Source organism: Anarrhichthys ocellatus, unplaced genomic scaffold (assembly GCF_004355925.1).
Source record: "Anarrhichthys ocellatus isolate YVR2014 unplaced genomic scaffold, GSC_Weel_1.0 scaffold3, whole genome shotgun sequence".
NCBI lineage: Eukaryota > Metazoa > Chordata > Actinopteri > Perciformes > Anarhichadidae > Anarrhichthys > Anarrhichthys ocellatus.
Window position 1 is genome coordinate 12078841 of NW_022280033.1, and position 20643 is coordinate 12099483.

The 20643-nt window shown below is 42.2% G+C and overlaps 2 protein-coding genes across 5 annotated transcripts in view; one reads left to right on the forward strand and one right to left on the reverse strand.

The window, feature by feature from the left end:
- col9a1b (collagen, type IX, alpha 1b) overlaps positions 1–197 on the reverse strand; it is a 12975-nt gene extending 12778 nt beyond the window's left edge. Inside the window, exon 1 of the mRNA XM_031879449.1 lies at positions 65–197. Within this exon, the coding sequence (XP_031735309.1) occupies positions 65–139 (75 nt within the window). The 5' untranslated portion in view covers positions 140–197. The remainder of the gene's footprint in view (positions 1–64) is intronic.
- Positions 198–5529: 5332 nt separating this feature from the next.
- fam135a (family with sequence similarity 135 member A) lies at positions 5530–20035 on the forward strand. Of its 4 annotated transcripts, none has more exons than XM_031838388.1 (21): positions 5530–5839; positions 7481–7610; positions 8428–8507; positions 9386–9525; positions 10054–10124; positions 10257–10430; positions 10683–10809; positions 11696–11849; positions 12354–12431; positions 12838–12887; positions 14166–14324; positions 14468–14541; positions 14663–14817; positions 14939–16838; positions 16945–17105; positions 17208–17299; positions 17380–17477; positions 17754–17905; positions 18042–18152; positions 18246–18359; positions 18474–20035. In XM_031838388.1, exons 2-21 carry the CDS (start codon positions 7534–7536, stop codon positions 18677–18679), a joined length of 4173 nt encoding a protein of 1390 aa, XP_031694248.1. In that variant the 5' UTR covers positions 5530–5839; positions 7481–7533; the 3' UTR covers positions 18680–20035. The 4 variants fall into 4 exon arrangements, with proteins under 4 accessions (XP_031694248.1, XP_031694255.1, XP_031694262.1 ...); XM_031838395.1 differs by having other exon boundaries at positions 14169–14324; XM_031838402.1 differs by lacking the exon at positions 12354–12431.
- The last annotated feature ends 608 nt before the right edge of the window (positions 20036–20643 follow it).

Consider the following 20643-nt stretch of genomic DNA (forward strand, 5'->3'; position numbering starts at 1 on the left):
AGAGAGAGAGAGAGAGAGAGAGAGAGAGAGAGAGAGAGAGAGAGAGAAACATAATAAATCTTACTTGAGCGGAGCAGATAAGGACAAGCTGCAGAAGCAGACCCAAAAGTGACCCTCTAACGCTGGGGGCCCGAGCCATGATCTCCCCGTGGGCAGGAAAGGTAAACGTTGTAGTCCTTTCTCTGGGATTTGTTGGGTTGAAGGAGCCCCCGACAAAACAAGCCAACTGAATCGGCTTCAGCTATCTAGACCGTCCGAGGTCCCATAGCCATCGGGGGGCTCATGTATATTCATACAATGTTTGGTTACAGGAAGGGATTGGAGGGTTTGCAGACGGGGCACCGCGGGGAGGGGCCTCAATGCAAACACCACCAATAGGCAGGGCCAGCGGGTCATTCAACCTCTGCCAATGATTTTATTCCAACTATATTTTAGATGAGACAAGTGTAAGTTTTCACTGTAGTCATCAAATGTATCTCGAGAGCTATGTGGGCAAGTGAAGCAAAGTTGAAAGACACAAAACAACAGTATCGCTTTTACGCACACAATTTGCGTGTAGTTTGCGCATTTATTCCCCCTCTCCATTACCAGCAATTAGGGTCATCCCGCTAAACCAATATGCTACTAAAGCTCCAATACCTCAAACAACAAACTACATTATTATTCATAGTGTTATTTTCATTTTTCTTACCAATGTCCTGGCTGGGAGGTCATGACAAGCCTCTGTCCGGGCTCGCGTCACGTCGCAGTGAATCAGCATTGACTGGAGTTCAAACTTGATAAATACATGAAGGGAAATAACACATTAGCACAATATGATCATAACAGATGTACAGTGCACCTAATTCTGGAACAAGTTGTATGTTAAGGCTCCACACATCGACGCTGCGTGACCAGAACAAGAGGCTTCATAGGCTAAGGGGCTTTATTTTCTTCTAATTCATTTTGGAAACTTAATTAGAAGAAAACAAAGCCCGGACTCTGGATTTTCCGCATCATGCGATGAAAAGTAGAAAGCAGGCTGTGTTTGCGCAATACATAAGTGACAATCTGAGGCTCATTATTGAAACATTACTATGGAATCAAACGCTTATATGGGAGTTAAAATGTGGTTAAATAAGAATTCGTGATGTGCGTAAGTGTGCACATGCGCCTGAATCTTTGGAAACCATCAACCTGAGCTGCACAGTGTGGTATTGCAGGATTGTTTAGCCTGTGCACATCTCGTATTCTTCGCCAGAACCTGCAACAAGTTCTACATATTTGTTGGTAAAGTCGAAATGGAGACACAGTAGACTTCAATTATAGTGAACATTGTTACAGACAAACCAAACAGGAGGGTGACAAAACGTAGGGATTCCCAAACGTTTACATGTCAAAGCAAAAACTCCTCTGCTTAGTATGATTGTTTTTCCGAGCATTTTAAAGTTCCAATGTCACAACTCTTGCTTGCTCAATAACATCCTTCAATGGGGTATACTTTATTGTAAAAGGACACACAAGCATGATGTTCCTCTTCAGCTCAAAATATATTAAATTAGAAAGTTTGGCGCATGTGGATGATCACTCAAGCGACAGTGAAGAAATTTAAACCATATAAACACAAGGCTTTCATGCGAAAATAAGTAAACAAGGTTTTCTTTGTATAAATAAGTCACATGTCAGTCAGAAAGCATTGCATACTGGTAAAAGCTCTAACTATTCATCATGAGTTCATTACATTTTGCAGGTCGCCTAAACCTTAAGTAAACTGAATGAACATGCGTCACATTTAGTCCAGAAGAACGGCTAAACGTGCCTTTCTCATAAATAATAAAGAATTACAAAATGAAAATTGTGGAATAATGTTGTATGGTGCTTGAGAAACGTGTTGGGGTGTAGCTGTGGAAGTGGGTGAACTTTAGTTGACTGTGGTGGAATTCTAAAATGCCAGAAATGTATAGATATTGCTTTAGTTGCAAAAGGCTCGGTGGTTTGACAGACGTACCGGAATTGCCACCATTGGATTGTCTTTGAGCTTCCCTATCAACGTGAAGCCATCCAGACTGACTTTTTGTCGGGGTGGTATATTCTGAGAACCGAACATGACACAGTCCACGAAAAGGATAACAGAGCGCCTGCTGACGTGTAGCAGGACTTGGTGCCACTGATCATTGAAAATAAAAGCCAGACGGCTGAAAGCAACAGTCTGCCTCCCGGTGTCCAGCGCTGTGAAGGTAAGCTCCAGAGACTGAGACTCCCCGTTGAGTCTGACGGCCAGCTGCTCCTTTCCATTTTCATTCTGCATTTGCCAGATATTCCAGTTTTTATGGATGGCGCTGCCACTCATGCGCAGCACGGCCACAAATGCAAACTCCTCCGGCAGCCCCAGGGGATAAGCTGATCTGAAACATAAAGGATGGACTATTATACACTCACCTTTAATGTTCAATTTAAAAATAAATATATATATATATATATATATATATATATATATATATATATATATATATATTCCAATAAGGATTGGTGTCTGTGCTAAACATGAATTATCATCCACTATTGTCCCTTTTATAATGTTCAAATCATATATCTGATGGTTTCTTTTTAAAGTTGTATTCCAGAAGGAATGTGGTGGTACAGGTAAAGTCAGTCTCTAATGTTCAGGACCATGGAGAGGGTAAATAGCGTTATACCAGCTCAACCACTAGGGCTCAGTATTCACTCGTGCAACTCCACTTTAACGCCCCAACGCTTACCTTGTGTTGATCCTGAAATTGAACGCTGGGCCTATTCGATAAGCAACGTGCTGTGGAGATGATCCTGTCACCTTTTTAACTGTGCCCCTTCTTGCCAGCTCAGCAATGTGGAACTGGGACATAATATAAAACCCTAAGAGTGCAGGGACAGAAGAGTGGTTAAATGCAAAAATCATCTTGCAGGTCCATGACCTTCGCTAAATCCTACCGTATGACAACTTGCTATAATGATTATATGGAATGGTGAAACAATATACTTATACTTACAGTATACCTTGTTGCTTTTTCCAAACTATGGTAATATAAGATGTTTTTTTACAGTTTCACAAACATAAAGTATCGGCATAATAAGTATGAGTTATATAAAAACAAACTGTGCTTATAGTTTTTGTGAATCCACCTGGGAAATGATCCTCCCCAATGCTGATCTGAGGGCACATGGACTGCTGCTCCATATGAATACCAACTTGAGATGAAAATCTCACAGCTGCAAGATGGAAACAGAAAGCATCTGGTTAGCAGTCAAAGTGTGTGTACGCACACACACTTTGACTGTGTGTGCGTGTGTGTGTGTGTATGTGTGTGTGTGTGTGTGTGTGTGTGTGTGTGTGTGTGTGTGTGTGTGCATGTGTGTGTTTGTTGTGGGGAGGGAATAAAAGCTCAGTGTTTGGAAAGCTGCACCACTGCCTTGAATAAATATTAGGCTAGCTGTTTGTGGCTTCCTCTTTAACACTTAAGTTCTAGATTTGCCTATTAACACATCTGGACAGGAAGTTAAATGTCTTATTAAGTTTAAATAAATGCTTCACATACAACAAGTTGTTCTTTTTGACATTTGACAAGCAGGCTGCCAGCATTGTATTAATTATCTGACACTGTTCACATGATCACAGTTGATACTGTAATATAATACTTTGATGCTTTATCAGTATGTATTTATCAGTGTATGCGTACCATTCAATGCACAGCTGAGTCTATTCACAGGCACACAGCTGGACTCTCTAACCCAGCAATGTTAGTGCTGCTACACTGACCCACATAGGATACATGTCATAAAATATAGATAAGAGCAGCAGTGTGTAAGGAGGTAAGACAAAATGATGTGAACGCCGCATGGAACAAAAACTATATGTAGTTATATAATAAGTGCCTTATATCAATGACTATAAATTAACAGAGTTTGACAGCTATAAATGAGGTCTGCAACATAAACAGGTAACAGAGCTCCACAGATCTCCTTGCAAATGCAGTAACAAAAAACGGCACAATTATTCAATATGTCAAGAGGAACATATGCCGCAACACATGCCGAGCACAGAGAAAGTGCTTCAAAGATGAACAGCAGCAGAGGTATAATTAACATATTGAGTATGTAGTGGGTTGACAAATACTGATAATCGGCATTCAAGTGAACATCACTCGTCTTTTGCAGCAATGCACTGCACTGGTAATTGTGTTACTCTAATGTTGAGGTGATTTAATGTGAAATGTTCACATTATTTTGTACACCTTTGTCACCGGTATCTCACCAATTGCACCTTACAGTGCAGAAGACTACTTACTTTGAGAATGAAGTCCTGTGCAAAGATATTGTGGGATCAAATAGCAACAGCACAATGAGTACAGAAGGGTATTTCTGGAATGCAATCAGAAAAAAAACGTAGCCATTCAGTTTGAGTTAGAAATGTATTTGTTTGCATTATGCCTGTCATGTATAATTGAAATTATAGACTGGCACAGTTTTGGCATCAATTACATGTCAGTCACAACACTCAGAAGGTCACTGTTACATACATTGTTTACCTTTTGACTCCACCCATTTCATAGCCTCATCTGGAAATGGAAGAAAAAAAAAGCACCTGCTGCTGGATGTTTCTATAGATCAGCTTGCAGGAGAGAACAAGATATAGTTGCTCCCTCAGCAAGAGTGAAAACCTTCAGGTCACAGCGAGGGGTCTCTTATAGGCTCGACTGTCATTTATTTGGGGGAGTGAGTCAACAGTCTCCACAGTGTCAACTTTACACTCCACTTGAGTTATCTTGCTCCCACCTTGGATTTAATGTTAATGATTTTTCAAGTACAAAGTTACAGTATTGTACCCCATTTTTTGTGCTATTATTACGATTTTGTACCATAAGTAATATAAGGTAAATTAGTTGATGATTAAAAGATTAAAAGATGATATTACCCTGCTTTGGCTTTATTTGTCCAGCACTTTTGGGAACTGCATTCTCTGTGATCTCTATGGTTGCATGGTATTCAGACAGCATTTTTTCCAGTGCAGTCCAAGCTGAAAATCAAGAGATGCTGACTAAAAAGCAATTCGGGCTGGGTTTGCTCTGTCAGGCAGAGTGGCAGGAAAACGTTCTCATTCTGCAATTCCTGAAATAAGGTGGAGGACTTGTATCTTTAAATTGTAGTGAAAGCATCCAGAATCCATTCAAATACATTGTGTTTATTACCAAGAAACCCAGCTTTCATGATGTTTTCACAGGGAAATTATTTTCAGAATTTTAAACCGTTAATGCAAGGAAATAAAAAGCCAACTCATAGTTGATATACACAGAGAATAAAAACGCAGTTGTTTTAAACTCCTCATAACAAGTGACATGCACAGTGTCACAAGATCTGAATATATTTATTTTTCCAAAACTGTTTACGGCTAATAATACAATTTATAATAATAGTAATAATGATAATATTGTCATTATTATCATCACATGCATCCAACACTTCAACGCTCTATTTATAGGTAGCAATTGTGCATGTGCGTCAACTGCGTCAGATGTGCAGTAACGCACAGTTAAATGTTCGTGAGCGTGCAGGTGGAGCAGCGCTTGCTGGTGCTGTCAGCTCTTCAGATTGAGCAGTTAGCTTGATGGCTAGCAAACACAAACAACCCTGTTCATGAAGATCCATGGCCACTCGACTCTGTGTGTCATTGTAAGGGCGTTTCTCCTTTAACGCTTGCCAAACTAGGACGTGACATAGTCAGCACAGTAGTGTTTTCTGTCCGCAGTTTACAGCGAAAGGACGGCGAGAGGACTGAAATTGGAGCTAACGTTGGTTAGCTAGCTGCTGTTAGCTTGCCAACGCAATGGTGAGTAGCGTTAGCTTTCTTTTGCGGCTAATGTTAGACCCGCTGATAACTGTTCGGTGGGTGGCTAATGTTACGCTAACTGTTACTGTTAGCTAGCTACGAGCAATAGTTTATTTCCCCGTTAGTGCAGTATGTTATGTGTTTTTCAGATCGTTCCTGACCTTTTGTGGGCCCTTGGCAACAACATTTAACGTTAGCTTCCCACCTGTAACCCATTAAATACCCTTGCCGAGATTCTGCCCACTTGCCAGGGACCTGTGCCACCTCACTTACTCCAGTCATAGCGTCACAACAATGCAGCTAACGTTAAGTCATAACTTTATTAACTTGGATGCTCCGGTTTCCAAAATTGGTCCGTCTCAGTTTTGGGGTTTTAGTTGGTGACGTACAGGTTCCCGTTTTTGAAGAAGAAACTATTAGCCGGAGTAAGGCCTTCTCATGTATATATACATATTTAATAAGACTAACGTTAGATGTTTTAGTTTTCCTTTCTTCGAGGTGGTTTGTTGACCTGAATTATATGAAGTGCTGACTACATATTAATTGTTGGAGGCTAATTTGGTAAATGTGGCATTTTGTTTTCTTATAATTTGTTTTTACAAACTACAACTTTGTATTGATTGTGAGTTCATTTACGAACGTTTCATCCGCATTGGCAGCTCGTTGGTTTATTGGCACCAACGTGTCAGCCTTCTAAACAGTCAACACCTTAAACAGTTGCTCATTTGAGTTTCTTCTTAGCAGAGATGTTTGTGTAAATATTCATAGACCCCTCCATTAGAAACTGGAGAACTGACTATTGTACAGGTTTAACAATGCCCCCCCCCCCCCTTCAGTGTCATTATTGTTCACCTCACAGTGTAGTTACAAAGCAGCTGTCAGTGGTTTGACATGAATGAATAATTCAGCTTGGTGTAAATTGTACTTGGTTTGACTCATTCTGTCCGCCAAAATAATAATTTGTGGCAATTTCTGTAAAATGGTGATAAAGTGATTGTTTCAAGGTCTTGATAAAGGGAATTAAACCCTAAGTTAAAACATAATTATGCAGGGACAGCCAGTGTATTCATTTAAACTACTCGTGTCCTTGTACCTCCTCTGTGTCGTGCCCGGTTTAATTCAGTTTTTAACAGATGGCTTTTAAAGATAACTGGTACTATTCGTTTTGCATTAGGCATCTGTGTCAACCAGGTCAGATTTCTGGTGGCCATTTGCATCTCATATTGGTTTTCACTTGCATGGATACAATGCCTTGTGGTCTGCCAGTGGATGATTTATTCATTTTATTCCATGACTAATTTAGGGACCGTCTGTATGATTATTTTTGCCAGTTTTATCCCCCCCCCACATACACCACACTACAGCCAAAAACAACTACGTGGCCTTTTTCTTTAATTCGGCTTGAGCTAAAAATGTTTGCATCTAATGACGAGGATGTCTGTGTTTATTTCAAACACTACCAATTGGTAACATTGTATTTCAGGCCTATTTTTTGCAATGCTATTTATAATACTTTCCCTGACCCAATGTCATACCAATGTTATAATTGGCAGGGCTGTTAACAATTAGGCCCTGAGGATAGTTTTTTTACAAAAGAATCCTGGAGCTGAAATGACCAATTTTGATTTGCTTAACCCGTAGGCCTATAGGTGTATCCCAGATGATGTGAGGCACCCCTGCCTGTAGAGACAAAGATGACTGAAGTCCAGGCCACAGTGGAGTTCTCTGTGGAGCTCCACAAGTTCTACAACGTGGACCTGTTCCAAAGAGGGTGAGTGTCGTCTCATTGTCTCTGCTCTTTTTTTTGCCATGTGTTTCCAGCAGGTGGCAATTCATTCATGCTTCACCAAAGAAGTGTTTTTCTGACATACATTACAGACAAGCCTACCTTGCTCATGAAAAAACAGCAGCTATGACAGCACGCTTTAGAGGGATCTATTCCCTGAGTGTCCCAGACAATCTGGGGGAGTCGGTGATCTTTTTGGAGAGTTTCTCCACAAGGAATCACTCAAAAGCACCATTTTAAACCTTGTGGTCACTAGAGACATGTTCATATTTGTTGGAAGTCATTCAGCATGAAAAAAGCTTTAAAAAATGACTAATTGATTAAAGGATTCTTTAGTCGGCTAAGACCAAAACGGCTGATTAGTCTGAACTAATCGACTAAGAGGAAGCAGCGCTATCTGACTCACCTCCCACTACATTTTTAATACATCTTGATTACTGTGGTGCTGCAGGGATTGTAAAATCGTAAAGCTATTTGTGTTTAGTTGAAACCTAAAATATGGATGTCTTACAAAGCCTTTATTGACGGAGCTTCATGTAATCAAAATTCCTCTTTACAGCAGCCGTGTAATGACATGTCCCTTTGCTAAGATAAAACTCCTGCCCCCGGCTCGTCGCTGCTATCAGAGCTCAGGTTTAGCTCCACGCTCCCGGCTCGTTTACTACCCGAGTGACCGCAGCAGAAAGTGCTCATTGTTTATTCACGAAAGTTGTGGTGTCATTTTGCAAGTGCTCGTGGCTGACCCGTGCGGTTTGGATGCTGCTTTGGACCGAGCTAACACACAGTTTGTCTGCATTTTCAGCTTCTACCAGATTCGTGCCGGTCTGAAGGTGCCGCCCCGGGTTCCACACAAAGTTGAGACCAGCCTGCTTCACCCGGGAGGTAAATACATTTCAGATGATGCAAAGAGACCGTTTCTGTGTTTTGAAAAGGATTCATGTACCCTTTATGGCTCCAATTGGTCAACCCAAGCGCTGCCCCTTTCCTTTCAATTCTCCAATTAAAAGCAGTAGCAATGCTATGTAAGTTGCAGTATGTAAAAAGTAATGCTGTTTGTGTCCCTGTGACACTATTTAAATCATACTTGAACTTCAGGTGGACTTGCATACATCTCTTTCAGCTTTCTGATGTTCGCACCGTTTCGCTGAAAGTTGTTATTCCAGATTTGGTTGACTTATTGTTTTGTTAACAGGGAGTTTCTGGGATTATCTCACAGGCCGATCCTTGTTCTCATTGTTCCTCTCAGGCTTAGTACATACGCTGCAGCCCCCCCCCCCCCCCCCCCCCGCCTTGCTTAGAGACCTGCGCTGCTCATTTTGTTGCACAAAGCACTCAATTTGTGTTTCATAAATAAATGGGATCATCAAGGTGTGTGTAGTTCCAATGCTTAAATGTTTTAAATTCCATTTTTATTACTTTGAAAGCCTTGCTCAGTAGAGTAGACGGGGAAACAGCACTTCACCACACTTTCATCTTCAATGCAGACCTGATGAGGTCGGATAATTCCTGGCACCGGTTCTATGGAGATTATTATCTGTAGGTTTGCTCGTTTATGATATTTTTTTGGGGATCTGCAAAATCCATCTAGATGTCTCTCCATCTTTGAACTGTGAGCCATGTGTAACAGCACCTGACATACTAATGATACTGTGCCCGGTGTTTCTAAAAGTTTATACAGAAATGATCTAAAGCAGACATGTTTGCTATAACCATTTATATTTTTCTTAAACGCACAGTTAATTCTGGTGGCTTTTGTCTAGGCTCTGATCTGGCGTTTCCCGCTTCAGTCCAAGACGATGTCATCTGCAGCAAAACCTTCCAAATTCTCTACAAGAATGAAGAGGTTGTGATCAACGACGTCCTCCTCTTCAAAGTGATGATGCTGCTGGATGAGAAGAAGGTACATTTCTCTGCGTATATATTTACAAACCGGTGCCCAATATGTTCGGGGATGTGATTATAAAATGATTTTAAAAGGTATTTTCATTTCATCTCAACTTTAAAAAAGAAAAAGAGGTGATGCTTGTAGTGCGGTGCTGTCTTCAAGCAAGAGCAGTACATTAGAAGCATGATGCACCTGCAAAATGTCACAGAAATGGATTCAAAGGGATTCTTTGATCAACCCCCAAAAAAGCTGTCTGGGTGAATATCTTGCGTGAGAAAGCTTCTGCATCGTTTGTGCTGCTGGAGCCTTGTTTTTGGTGCTGAGGTTCAACTGTTCTAACGGGGAACATCGGAGTGTTTTTGACATCAGGGTGACGCATTACGATCACCAAAGGCTTCAAAAATGCATCTGGCTTATTAGAGCTGGTACCATCAAGTGGAAAAAGACCCACCTTCACTGGTGTTGTGTATGTTGCTGATGGACTAGGGACACCATATGCTCTAACACACTGGCTCTAACACGACTGTTTTTCAATATTCTCAGGTGGAAGAGTCCCTCAATGACATTGATTTCCAGCTATTCTTGGATTTATATTTCACAGATGGTGATTACACGTAGGTGTTGCAACATTTTAACTGCATGTTCCTTTTTCAGTGTTTGTGAATTTGATATTTGCACCTCCTTATAAAAAAAAAAGGTGGCACTAATGTGTTCCTCTGTATCTTCCTTTTATTTAACTTCCACAGGCCAGATGATCCAACCTCTCTACAGAACATCAGTGGCCGCACACTTCGTTTGCACTTTAGCCTTCAGCGAGGCATCCACCAGCACGTCAACGTCATGTTTGACTACTTCCACCTGTCTGTCATGTCTGTAGCCATCCATGCCTCCCTCGTGGCTCTCCATCAGCCCCTTATCAGGTCAGACTGCTACCTAACACCAGAGAACAAGTGCTGCAGCGCTTTCATGGATCTCCATCATGTTATCTGCTATTGTTTACTTCACACAACACATTTAACATTACAGTTGAAGTAAACAACATAGCTGTTATTTTGAACTTGACATGTATGTGCAGCCATGTGTGATATAAGGAGAAGAAACCTCATTAGAAGTGCTCATTAAAGTCTTGTGGCGATTAGCAGAGTTTGACGTCACTCTGTGTGTTTACCTAGTTTGCCTCGACCGGTGAAAACCACATGGCTGAACCGCAACGCTCCACCGCAGAGCAAAGACTCCATCATCCCACCTCTGGAGAATGTGGTGTTCGGAGGCAGTTATGTCAAGCAAGTATCGGCAGACGTAAGTGGACCTCCTTCATGGCAATGTCAAATAGCTGTATTGCATTTGTAGATGCTTCTCAACTACTGAGTTGTCATAAAAGGCTGTAACACAAAGAGCTAAATTAAGCACTTGATAAAAGTGAGTGGTTGACATAAGCCTAATAATACTTCCTTTTATGAGGAAGAAATAAAGCTGAAAGAATAAAAACAACCATGCATGTATTGTTAAGGCAAGGCTGCCTGCCAGTAACGCAGCCTTTTGATTATTACATGGGCCGTGCTGTGGACTTGACAGTTGTTCACCTCAGGTGGACTGGTGTGTTACATTCACTGCGTCTGAAGCACAGGCAGAAGTGTCGGGATGTTGACAGAGAGGGCATCCATCAGACCATTGTCACATTTGGCCAGGAGTAATTGGCCTCTCCTGCCAGAGCGGCAGGCAGCTAAAGCTGCCCCTGAGATGCGGTAGTGTGAGTGTACCGGAGTCATTCGGACAGAACAGAGGCAATAACCCTCATCCTTCCTTGATGCATCACTAACGGGCAGCTTGGGAACAACAACACATCGACCGCTATTCATTTCACGACTGGCATCTGTGCAGAAAGCACAAAAGAGTGTTGACCCCCGGATATCGCTCACTAAATAAATGTCTAGTAACTGGCAGGATAATCTGTTGGGATGTTGTAGGGCTGTGGTGTTTACTGTAATACAGTCTCAAACTGTTTTCTCCTTTTATATAATGATATATAGGTATAATACTATAGATCAATGTTGAATTCATCATCAAGAATCATGTTTCCACCCCTGGTAAAGCCTATGAACCGAACGTTTACAACTGCTTAGGATGTTTAAACCAGAATGACATCATCTACGCCGTGTCTTCTGTGTCCCTCGTGATCCCTCAGGGCCGGACGTTTTTGGTGTCTGACCACTGTCTGCAGCACGCCTTCAGTCTGCACCATGACCTCTGCTCCCACCTCCTACTGGCCTACCAGGGCCTCTTTGACTACTTCACCTCCAGCACCAAGGACCTGCCCTCCTCCCATCGCATGGAACTAGGTACACAGCACTATGGCTTCACTGTCATGTCACAGTGGGGGGATAACAGGTTGTATGAAATCCTAATTCCCAGACTTAGTATTCTCAACGGCATACAGTACAATACCTTCTGAATCATTTCTTTTTTTTTTGCTTTGGTTGGATTTTCATTGTTTTGTCTTTTCAGCGTTGCTGTTTGTTGAGTTCTCATATCATTTCACCTGATCCCCACACATTGACTTATTTTACCCTCTGAACAGACGACACAACCAGCAACCCGCTAAGTTCACTCAGGAATCTAACTGTCTTTAATTAATCTTAGTTCATTATACTTACAAAACTAATCGGTCACTCATTCCATAAGTCTGGTAACCACTAAACTGAAGCCGAATTGTAACATCTAAATAAATACAAGTCATCGTTGTAACTGTGGCTCACTAAAGCTAACCCACACAATTAAACAGATACTAACCCCTCCCAGAAGACCAGATAATAAACAGGTTTAAATATGTGCAATCTTACTAGCCAAGCCCAGCATGCAAGTCCTATATGAGCGAGTACTCAGAAGACCCTATCCCCGAAGTCAAAGGCACGTCTACATAGGTATGTCCCGACGCTCACAGTACCGCAGCTCAGCCTGCCTTTCTCTCTTTGACTCCTCTTCACTCTAGTGTCCTCTTTGTAGAAAACACCACTTCCACTTTGTGTCCCATTTCCCAGACACATTATACTTAAAACTGCTGTCATGCCATATGTATATGCTATATACTCCATCTTTCTTTCTTTCTAACTAGGCATTGGTTAAAGATTCTAAACACAGTGGCTCTCTAGAATTTGTAGCGACTCTCTGCTCAAGTCATGTAAAATGTACTTTCTAAAACCACTTCCTTATTCTGCCTGTATTACAGGCCCTTTTAAAAAAAAAAAAAAAAAAAAAAAGCATTCTGTATAAATAAACAGGTCAATTATAGAAGTGATTCTTAGTAATGCTGTTCCTCTGCCTTCTCAGAACAACTCGACTTAGAGGCCCGTCTAGCTGAGTTATGTGAACATGTCAAGGTAAGACCTTTTTCATATTTCCTCATTGGGCAATGATGCAAAAACATTCATAGGAAGCAACTAGCCTGGTGCTAAGTTTATAGGGCAGGAGGAGGTAACAGGAAATATGGCAAAGGGACATATAGAAGCACAAACAAACGGGCTGTTTTTTATATTTCATCAAGGGATGCAGTGTTGGTGGATAACGAAGCTGAAATGTTTTCATCACCAAGTAATACAGAGTTGTAAAAGAAAGCTGAACTGGAGTCAGTGGTGAGAATATTTGCAAGGTGACTCGAGGTGTGTCAGCAAATTATGGAGAAGAGAAGTCACTGAATCCTCATTTGTAAGCAAACTGGCGAGCTCTCCGATGTTTCTTCACAGTTGGTAGAATTACTTTTTTTTTAATTTTTTTTTTTAAACTAGTCTCTGGAATGTTCCATACTTGTGTAGGTGAGATAACCTCTCTTTAGTGGTTGGATCCTGATAGGTTAGCCCACTTGAGTTGCAGAGCTGTGGAATGATGGGACTTTCTGTAGACCATGGTGGTACATTATGCAAGTCAATTCCTCTTGTGTGTTTCATCGTACAGCACTTTCTTTCCAAATATAGTATTTCATATTGGATATGCAACAACGGTTACGACACACCCGAATGGAAATAGATTAACTTTATGTACTTAGGAGACTTCATATGCAGCTTCATTTGATTATAACAAGCAGGTTTTTATGATCGTAATACTATTCATTTATTTGTCATAAAAAGTTACTTGGAAAAACCATATTATTATTATTATTATTATTATTATTATTATTATTATTATTATTATTATTATTATTATTATTATTGCTCAACTTGACTATTAACTGTTTAAAAAACACTTGTGGAAGTCAAGACTGACAGTACTCCAGTGTCTTTGAGAGAGGTCCTTGTGACAAAAATGATTAACGGCACAATGAGTAGGATTTGTCATTTTACGGTTTGTAAACACAACCTTCAGATTTGGCTCCTCCCCGGCTCAACAAGGGTTACACAGTCTGACACGTGGTCGCCATGTTGTTTTCGGGGTTGATGCCTGAAAACACAGCAAATTGAAAAGGAAATAAAATACAGGCAGACCAGTGCAGGGTCACTGAGACAGATTATCTGTGTTTGTGCTTTGACATTGTTTGCTTTTTTTAGGACAATCTTACTCAATGTGCCAAGTCCTGTTGCATAGAACTGCATGCCATTGTTCTTTGGGGGAATAACGCTCGCTTGAGCCCTCTGGTGGGTGACTTGTGTCTTCATACTTTTTAGCAGAAAGCGGAGTCCCCTGACGAGCTGGCAGAACTGGTCAATATGAACCTGGCCCAGCTCTGCTCTCTGCTCATGGCTCTCTGGGGACAATTCCTGGAGGTAGTATCCCTGCAGGAGCATGTTGCTGCCCTACTAGCTATGGAGCACCATTCACTGAGAGTGAGTCCCGACTTCTTAAATCCTCTACAAGTTGGAATAAGTGACAAGTTACCTTTTTGAGTTACAAGAATCCTCTTTTGATCTGATGGCTAATTCAAAACTATACTCAAGAGACTGAATCTTGAATGTGGTTTTTGTTACAGGTAAGGCGCTTTGCTGAGGCTTTCTTTTGTCTCGAACATCCAAGACAAGCTGCACTAGCGTATCAGGAGCTACAGTAAGTTGCAGTGTTTGTCTAGGTTATGAAATATAGTGTTGGACTAAAGATTTCTATATTTCTTTTTGTCTTACTCTTACTCTCCTTCCATCCTTCCTTCCCTCGTCCCCTCCTCCTCCAGTGCTCACAGTCACCAGCAGATGACGAATGCTATCAAAAGCTCCAGCTACTTCCTGTCTTTGCCTCCACTTCCAGTGGAATGTGCAGACCTAGATGGTGACGTTAGCTCCCTGCCGATCATCTTTGAGGATAGATACCTGGATTCTATCACTGAAGGTCAGTAATACAGTGTGACCACTCAACTACACGTACAATCAGCAGGCATCCACTATGTTTTAAAACCAATGTGTTTTTGTTTGTTGCCTTTTTTCCTGTTCAACACGGTTTGAATGTGAAGATCGCGACGGACCCTGGCTGGGCATGCACAACGCGAGGTCTGGCTCCATGTCCAGCAAAGCAGACAAGCCCAACTCCAAGGAGTGCAGTGCTGCAGCCAGCCCCATACCCGAGTCTCGGTGTGCCCCTATGGATAACACCTGGCCAGACAGCTATGATCCACCACCCAAGTCCAAAGGCAAGTCGGTCAAACTGAAGAAGAATGCAAAGACTGAGAACTCAAAGAAGCTGATCAGACAGGGCTCCAAGGACTCCGTGGTGTTGGTGGGCTACAAGAACCTCAAAGCTCCTTATGGTGACCCAAAGCACAAGGAAGGGGAAGCCCCCCTAAACCAGGAAGAGGATCGAGATGCATTACAGAGGGACTCGAGTAGTTATTTAAGGACTTATGCAAATTCAGCTTTTGACTCTGGTGCCAATTCAGCACACTGTGGAGACGGTGCTGTGGATTGTGTCGCAGATGACAATATTGGTACTGCTGCTTGTCAAAGAGGTTCCTTCAAAAAGACAAACACAGACGCACAGAACAATCCTCAGGCTGGTACTGGGGTTATTGCTACATGCAACCAACCACTTTGCAAAGATCAGCAGGTTGACCCTGGTGGCCAAAAGCTGCCAGAGTGGTCTGCTGGGCTGAAGCAGATTGAGGTGAAACCAAGTTTAAAGGATCCATACCAAGGGGACAAAGTAACGGTTCTGCTCCCATGTCGGACAGACATCTGTGAATCAAAGCGGTCTGTAGTGGACTCTGTTTTCGAAAGGCCCGGTAAAGAGGCAGCGCAGCGTAGCCAGTCCTGTCTGGTCTCAGTCCAGGTGAAGAGTGATTGTTTCAGGCTGCCGGACGGCGGAGCCCCTAGTGCCTCGTCGCGACTCTCGGACTCGGGTATCGAAAGCGAGCCCAGCTCTTTCGCCACTCAGCTGGTTCCAGGGCTTCAGACTTTCGCCGGACTAGGCGTCTCTGAATCGGGCATAGCTGCCCCCCAGCCCGAGAGGCCCCTCCCGAGTCCTGCACCACGGCCGGTTCAGCAAAGCTCGGTGCAAAAGCCCAGTGGGGGGGCAGCAGAAACTCTTTACCCAGAGAACACCAGCGCTGTCAGCGGAGTCCAGTCCTCTCTCACTTCCATCAACTCCCTGCCCTCTGATGATGAGGGCGAAAGCTCCTCAAAGGGCTCCAGTGGAGCTGAAGTCCGAGGCAGGAAGTCCAGTGTTTTGGTGCAGGAGCAGAGTGTAGTGTTCTCTGAAGATGTCGCCATCAGACCGGCCAACGACACTGCTGCAGGGGATTCCCATCTTATAAAACCTCCCTTTGACTTGGAAACGGACCCCAAATTATTAGGTACTTCTGATCTTGGACTAGAGGGAGTGGCTGGTTCTGGGACTGTTAAAGAACCCGGTAGTGACCCCCATACTACCTGCCCTTCCAGTAACTCTGCCACCAGCAGCTCTGACCTGGTGAAACGTGGGATGGTGGAGAACTACTTTGGCTCGTGCTCCAGCACAGATGCGTCTGAGATCAGCCCGGTGGAGACATCCGCCATCACGCTGGGAATCCATGCTGGGCCACAGGTGGAGGACGACGACGACGAGGACGAGGCCGAACACGAGATGATCGAGAACGGTTACTACGAGGAAGGGGATGGCTACGCTTTCGTCAATGGCGTCGTTGCCGACGAGGAGCAAAGCGGGGTTGGGGACGCGGCCGCTTCAGAGACGAGTCTTCTGTTTGAGCAGCTCGGCATCGGCTACCCCCATGAAACAAAGGACTTATCAAAAGCGCCCATCTGCTCCAACCTGGCCTCCAGCAGTGCCGGGTGTAGCTTGGGCAGACCTCCCTGTCCCTCAGCCTCCTTCTCCTCCAGCCTGCGGTGGTATGAATGTGCACCCACGCCGCACATGAAAGCGTGAGTCGGCTCGCACAATTATTCATGTTATACTTTATGCAGATATTTGTCCTTTCTGGCACATTATAATTAATATTCATCCACTGTTTTTCTTCTAATTCTGCAGGTTCATTAAGGCAAAGGAAGAAATGAAACACCTGAAGCTGCCTGGCTTCCTGTACAGTGACGTGTCTGAGCTGGCATCCACTGTGCCCTACTTCAGCCTGGAGGAAGATGAAACTTGCGAAGAAGGCATCCATCTCATAGTCTGCGTCCACGGCCTGGACGGTAGGAAACCGTATCTTCTAGGGTGAATTAGTTCCTTTAGTTTTGTTTTTGGTTTCCAAAAACTCATATTGGTGTCGTGTTGTGTTCCCTTTACTGCTGCAGGTAACAGTGCAGACCTGAGACTGGTGAAGACTTACCTGGAGCTTGGACTGCCGGGCGCTCGTATAGACTTCCTGATGTCAGAGAGGAACCAGGTGAGTGGATGAGCACACAGACACTACTGTCAGCATGGATGAGCTGTGACACAATCTTTTAATGCTCTTTTCATCCACAGAATGACACTTTTGCTGACTTTGAGTCGATGACGGACCGACTGCTGGATGAAATAGTCCAGTACATTCAGATATACAACCTCACAGTGTCAAAGATAAGGTAACATGTTCTATCCTACCCACATGTAATATATAGTGTATTATCTAATAAAATACTTTAGGGGTTCGTTAGGTAGCTACATGATGCAGTATCAATACAATCATAAATAAATATGTAAAAAGTTTAACCTTTGCAACCAGTTTCATTTTTCCAAGTTTTTAAGCCAACTTCATCACTCTGATTGTGTCCGAAAATTGTGTTATTTGAATGTGTTCTGTAAATGAGTCAAAGATGTGCATATAAATGGTGTTTGGTGTCGTTCTGGTCTCTCTCCAGCTTTGTGGGTCACTCCTTGGGGAACCTCATCATTCGCTCGGTGCTAACTAGGCCCAGGTTTAAATGTTACCTGAGCAGGCTGCACACCTTCCTCTCCCTCTCTGGACCTCACCTGGGCACATTGTACAACAGCTCTGCTCTGGTCAACACGGGTACGTTTAGCTGCTGGGCGCACAGCAAACCGCTAGTTGCCATTATTCTCTCTCTCTCTCTCTCTTTCTTTTTTCCCCCCCCCCCCCCATCATTGTGGTGAAGCCTGTTAAGTGACGGTTAATTGTGTGTTCCCAGGACTTTGGTTCATGCAGAAGTGGAAAAAGTCCGGGTCACTCCTTCAGCTGACTTGCCGTGATAACTCTGATCCTCGCCAAACTTTCCTCTACAAGCTCAGCAAGAAATCTGGTTAGCTTTGTCTTCTATTTTAACACAATACATTTCAGGCTGAATATGAGATTGTGGAGATAACTTTTTCTACTATTCATCTGCTTTTTGAAGGTCTGCAGTTTTTCAAGAATGTGGTATTGGTTGGGTCACTGCAGGATCGTTACGTCCCGTATCATTCTGCTCGAATAGAAATGTGCAAAACTGCAGTAAAGGACAAACAAACAGGTGGGTTTGTATTGAATAATTATGTCTACAAAACTAAATCATATGCCATCCTACAAATGAACTAAAGAACATCAAAAGTACCAAACCTTGGCCTATTTCTCTCGTCCATACCAGGCCCTGTGTATGCTGAGATGATTGAGAACCTGCTGCTGCCAGTACTTCAGAACAAAGACTGTAATCTAGTGCGATATGATGTCATACATGCCCTGCCCAACACAGCAAACTCCCTGATTGGCCGGGCCGCCCACATTGCCGTCCTTGATTCTGAGATCTTCCTGGAGAAGTTCTTCCTCGTTGTAGGCCTCAAGTTCTTCCAGTAGAAATGAGGCAGAATCAACAAGAGGAATGTGGAGCCAATACCTCGCTGCATCAAAACCTTATTCTGATTATTTCTTGGTTTTTAAAATGCATAGCATCACTTTTCGAAGACATGAGCAAAATCACAATTTTTCATCTCATGTTGTTTATATTGGAATCACAGTGGATATGGACATTTTTTATTTTTCTACTGCCATCTTTTAAACTTTTTTTTTTTTTTTTTTTTTTTTTTTTTTTTTTTTTTTTTTTTTTTGTGTTCGGGAAACTATCCCCTCCCCCCATCATATGCTATGTTTTCAGTGGGATTTATGTAATGTTTATACTTTTAATTAGTTATTCAATTAATTTTAGATGCTGAACTGGAAATATAGCTGCTACAGAAATGAAATGGCTGTTTCGGTGAGCTGGCCCGAGTCACGTCTGCACACACACGTACTGTCCTTACCATTGCAAACGTTTCCCATCGATTTTAAGAGACACTGCATTGATTTGCACCACAACTACATTTTACAAGCTTTTGTACTGAAAAATGGTCATTTGTACAAGTTACTTTTTTATCAACAATTTTCCATCGTTTGTAATGGCAAAGATTGCATTTGAGATAGGATTGTTGCTCAGACTTGGCAGCCTTTGCTTTGGTCTTAATACTTGCTACTCTTTGCCATTTACCCAACCTGGTGTTGGGAGAATAAAGCTTTACCTACGACATAACAACATTTTATTACAGGGGTTTTAAGCAATGATCATGATTTAGCAGAAGCACATAATGGCAATATGAACTTGTTTTATTGAAAGTATTTGGTTGTTATAATTTGGTGATTGTGTTTGAACTGGAAAGTATTGCTTTGAATTAAAAAATAGTTTCTTGGAAAATTGTTTATATATCATCGTAATCTACCATTAAATCTGCATCTTATGAAGTTGGTTAAATGACTTTTCTTTCTTATGTGTCACTGCTAATCACAGGGCTTAATACACTAAGTGCAGGAAACCCGTTCTGAAGTGATTTCATATCAACTACTAATACAATCTCAGCTGTGCCGTTTATATCGGGGAAGAATTTAATTTTATGAGCTACCCAATGTTGGCCACGCTTGTTATGATGAATTTAAGTCTAGTTTTGATTAACATTGATGTACATCTCTTGGCCTGGGTTCGTTATAATTGAACACATGTAGCAGTATAATTAATTCTATCGTGTCTGCAGTTTGCTCTGTTATCGTGGTGCCATTTCTTTCAATGATATTCATCTCTCCTTTCATTTAGATTATTTTATTTTTTTCAATTGATCAAATGGCCCTGCAGATGGCAGTGTCATCAGTGACGTGTTTTAAAGACCAACAATAAAAGTGGGAACTTGTGTGGAGTGTTTTGCTCAGAACCTGGGTACGTGTATAAAAGTCAGAGGTTGTAATATCTCAACTCTAAGTGCCAAAGTTATTATTAATTCATTAGAGCATCACTTAATGTTATTCTACATACTGTAGGCCTGTATGATCACATGTTTAAAGTAAGTTTTAACTTGTCATTCCTACTGAGGAACAGTATATTTTACACCTTTTACATAAAGGGAATTTGAAACCTCATCTGACTGCAACCCACTGATTGGAGACTATTGTGTTCTGCCAGAGCAATATTTAAAAAGGATGTATCGTGTTACTGGCTGATAGCAAAAAGATAGACGGAGGCTACAAAGTACACATGGTTGGAGACTTATTTCCACAAGATTATGGCAGATGAACCACTTCCCCGTCTTTATTGAAATATTAAATTAAGCCCACAGGAATACACAGTACAGGCATTCATATAAAAAATAAGTTAAGTCCAGGAGAAACATTCCCATTTGTTTGTATTCCAACATGGAAAGAGAAAATACAGCCGCATAAAGACTTCTCATGGGGTGAAACACATTCACCATAACAAGCGCCATGACAAAAGGTCATATGGTGTGATTTGACTATCGGAG

Bases quoted from the DNA above. Each gene is read 5' to 3' on its own strand.
- fam135a (XM_031838388.1), top strand. From the start codon at position 7,534: ATGACTGAAGTCCAGGCCACAGTGGAGTTCTCTGTGGAGCTCCACAAG. The intron at 17,300-17,379 runs GTGAGTGGATGA...TTTCATCCACAG, and splicing joins TGATGTCAGAGAGGAACCAG to AATGACACTTTTGCTGACTT. The intron at 17,478-17,753 runs GTAACATGTTCT...GTCTCTCTCCAG, and splicing joins CTCACAGTGTCAAAGATAAG to CTTTGTGGGTCACTCCTTGG.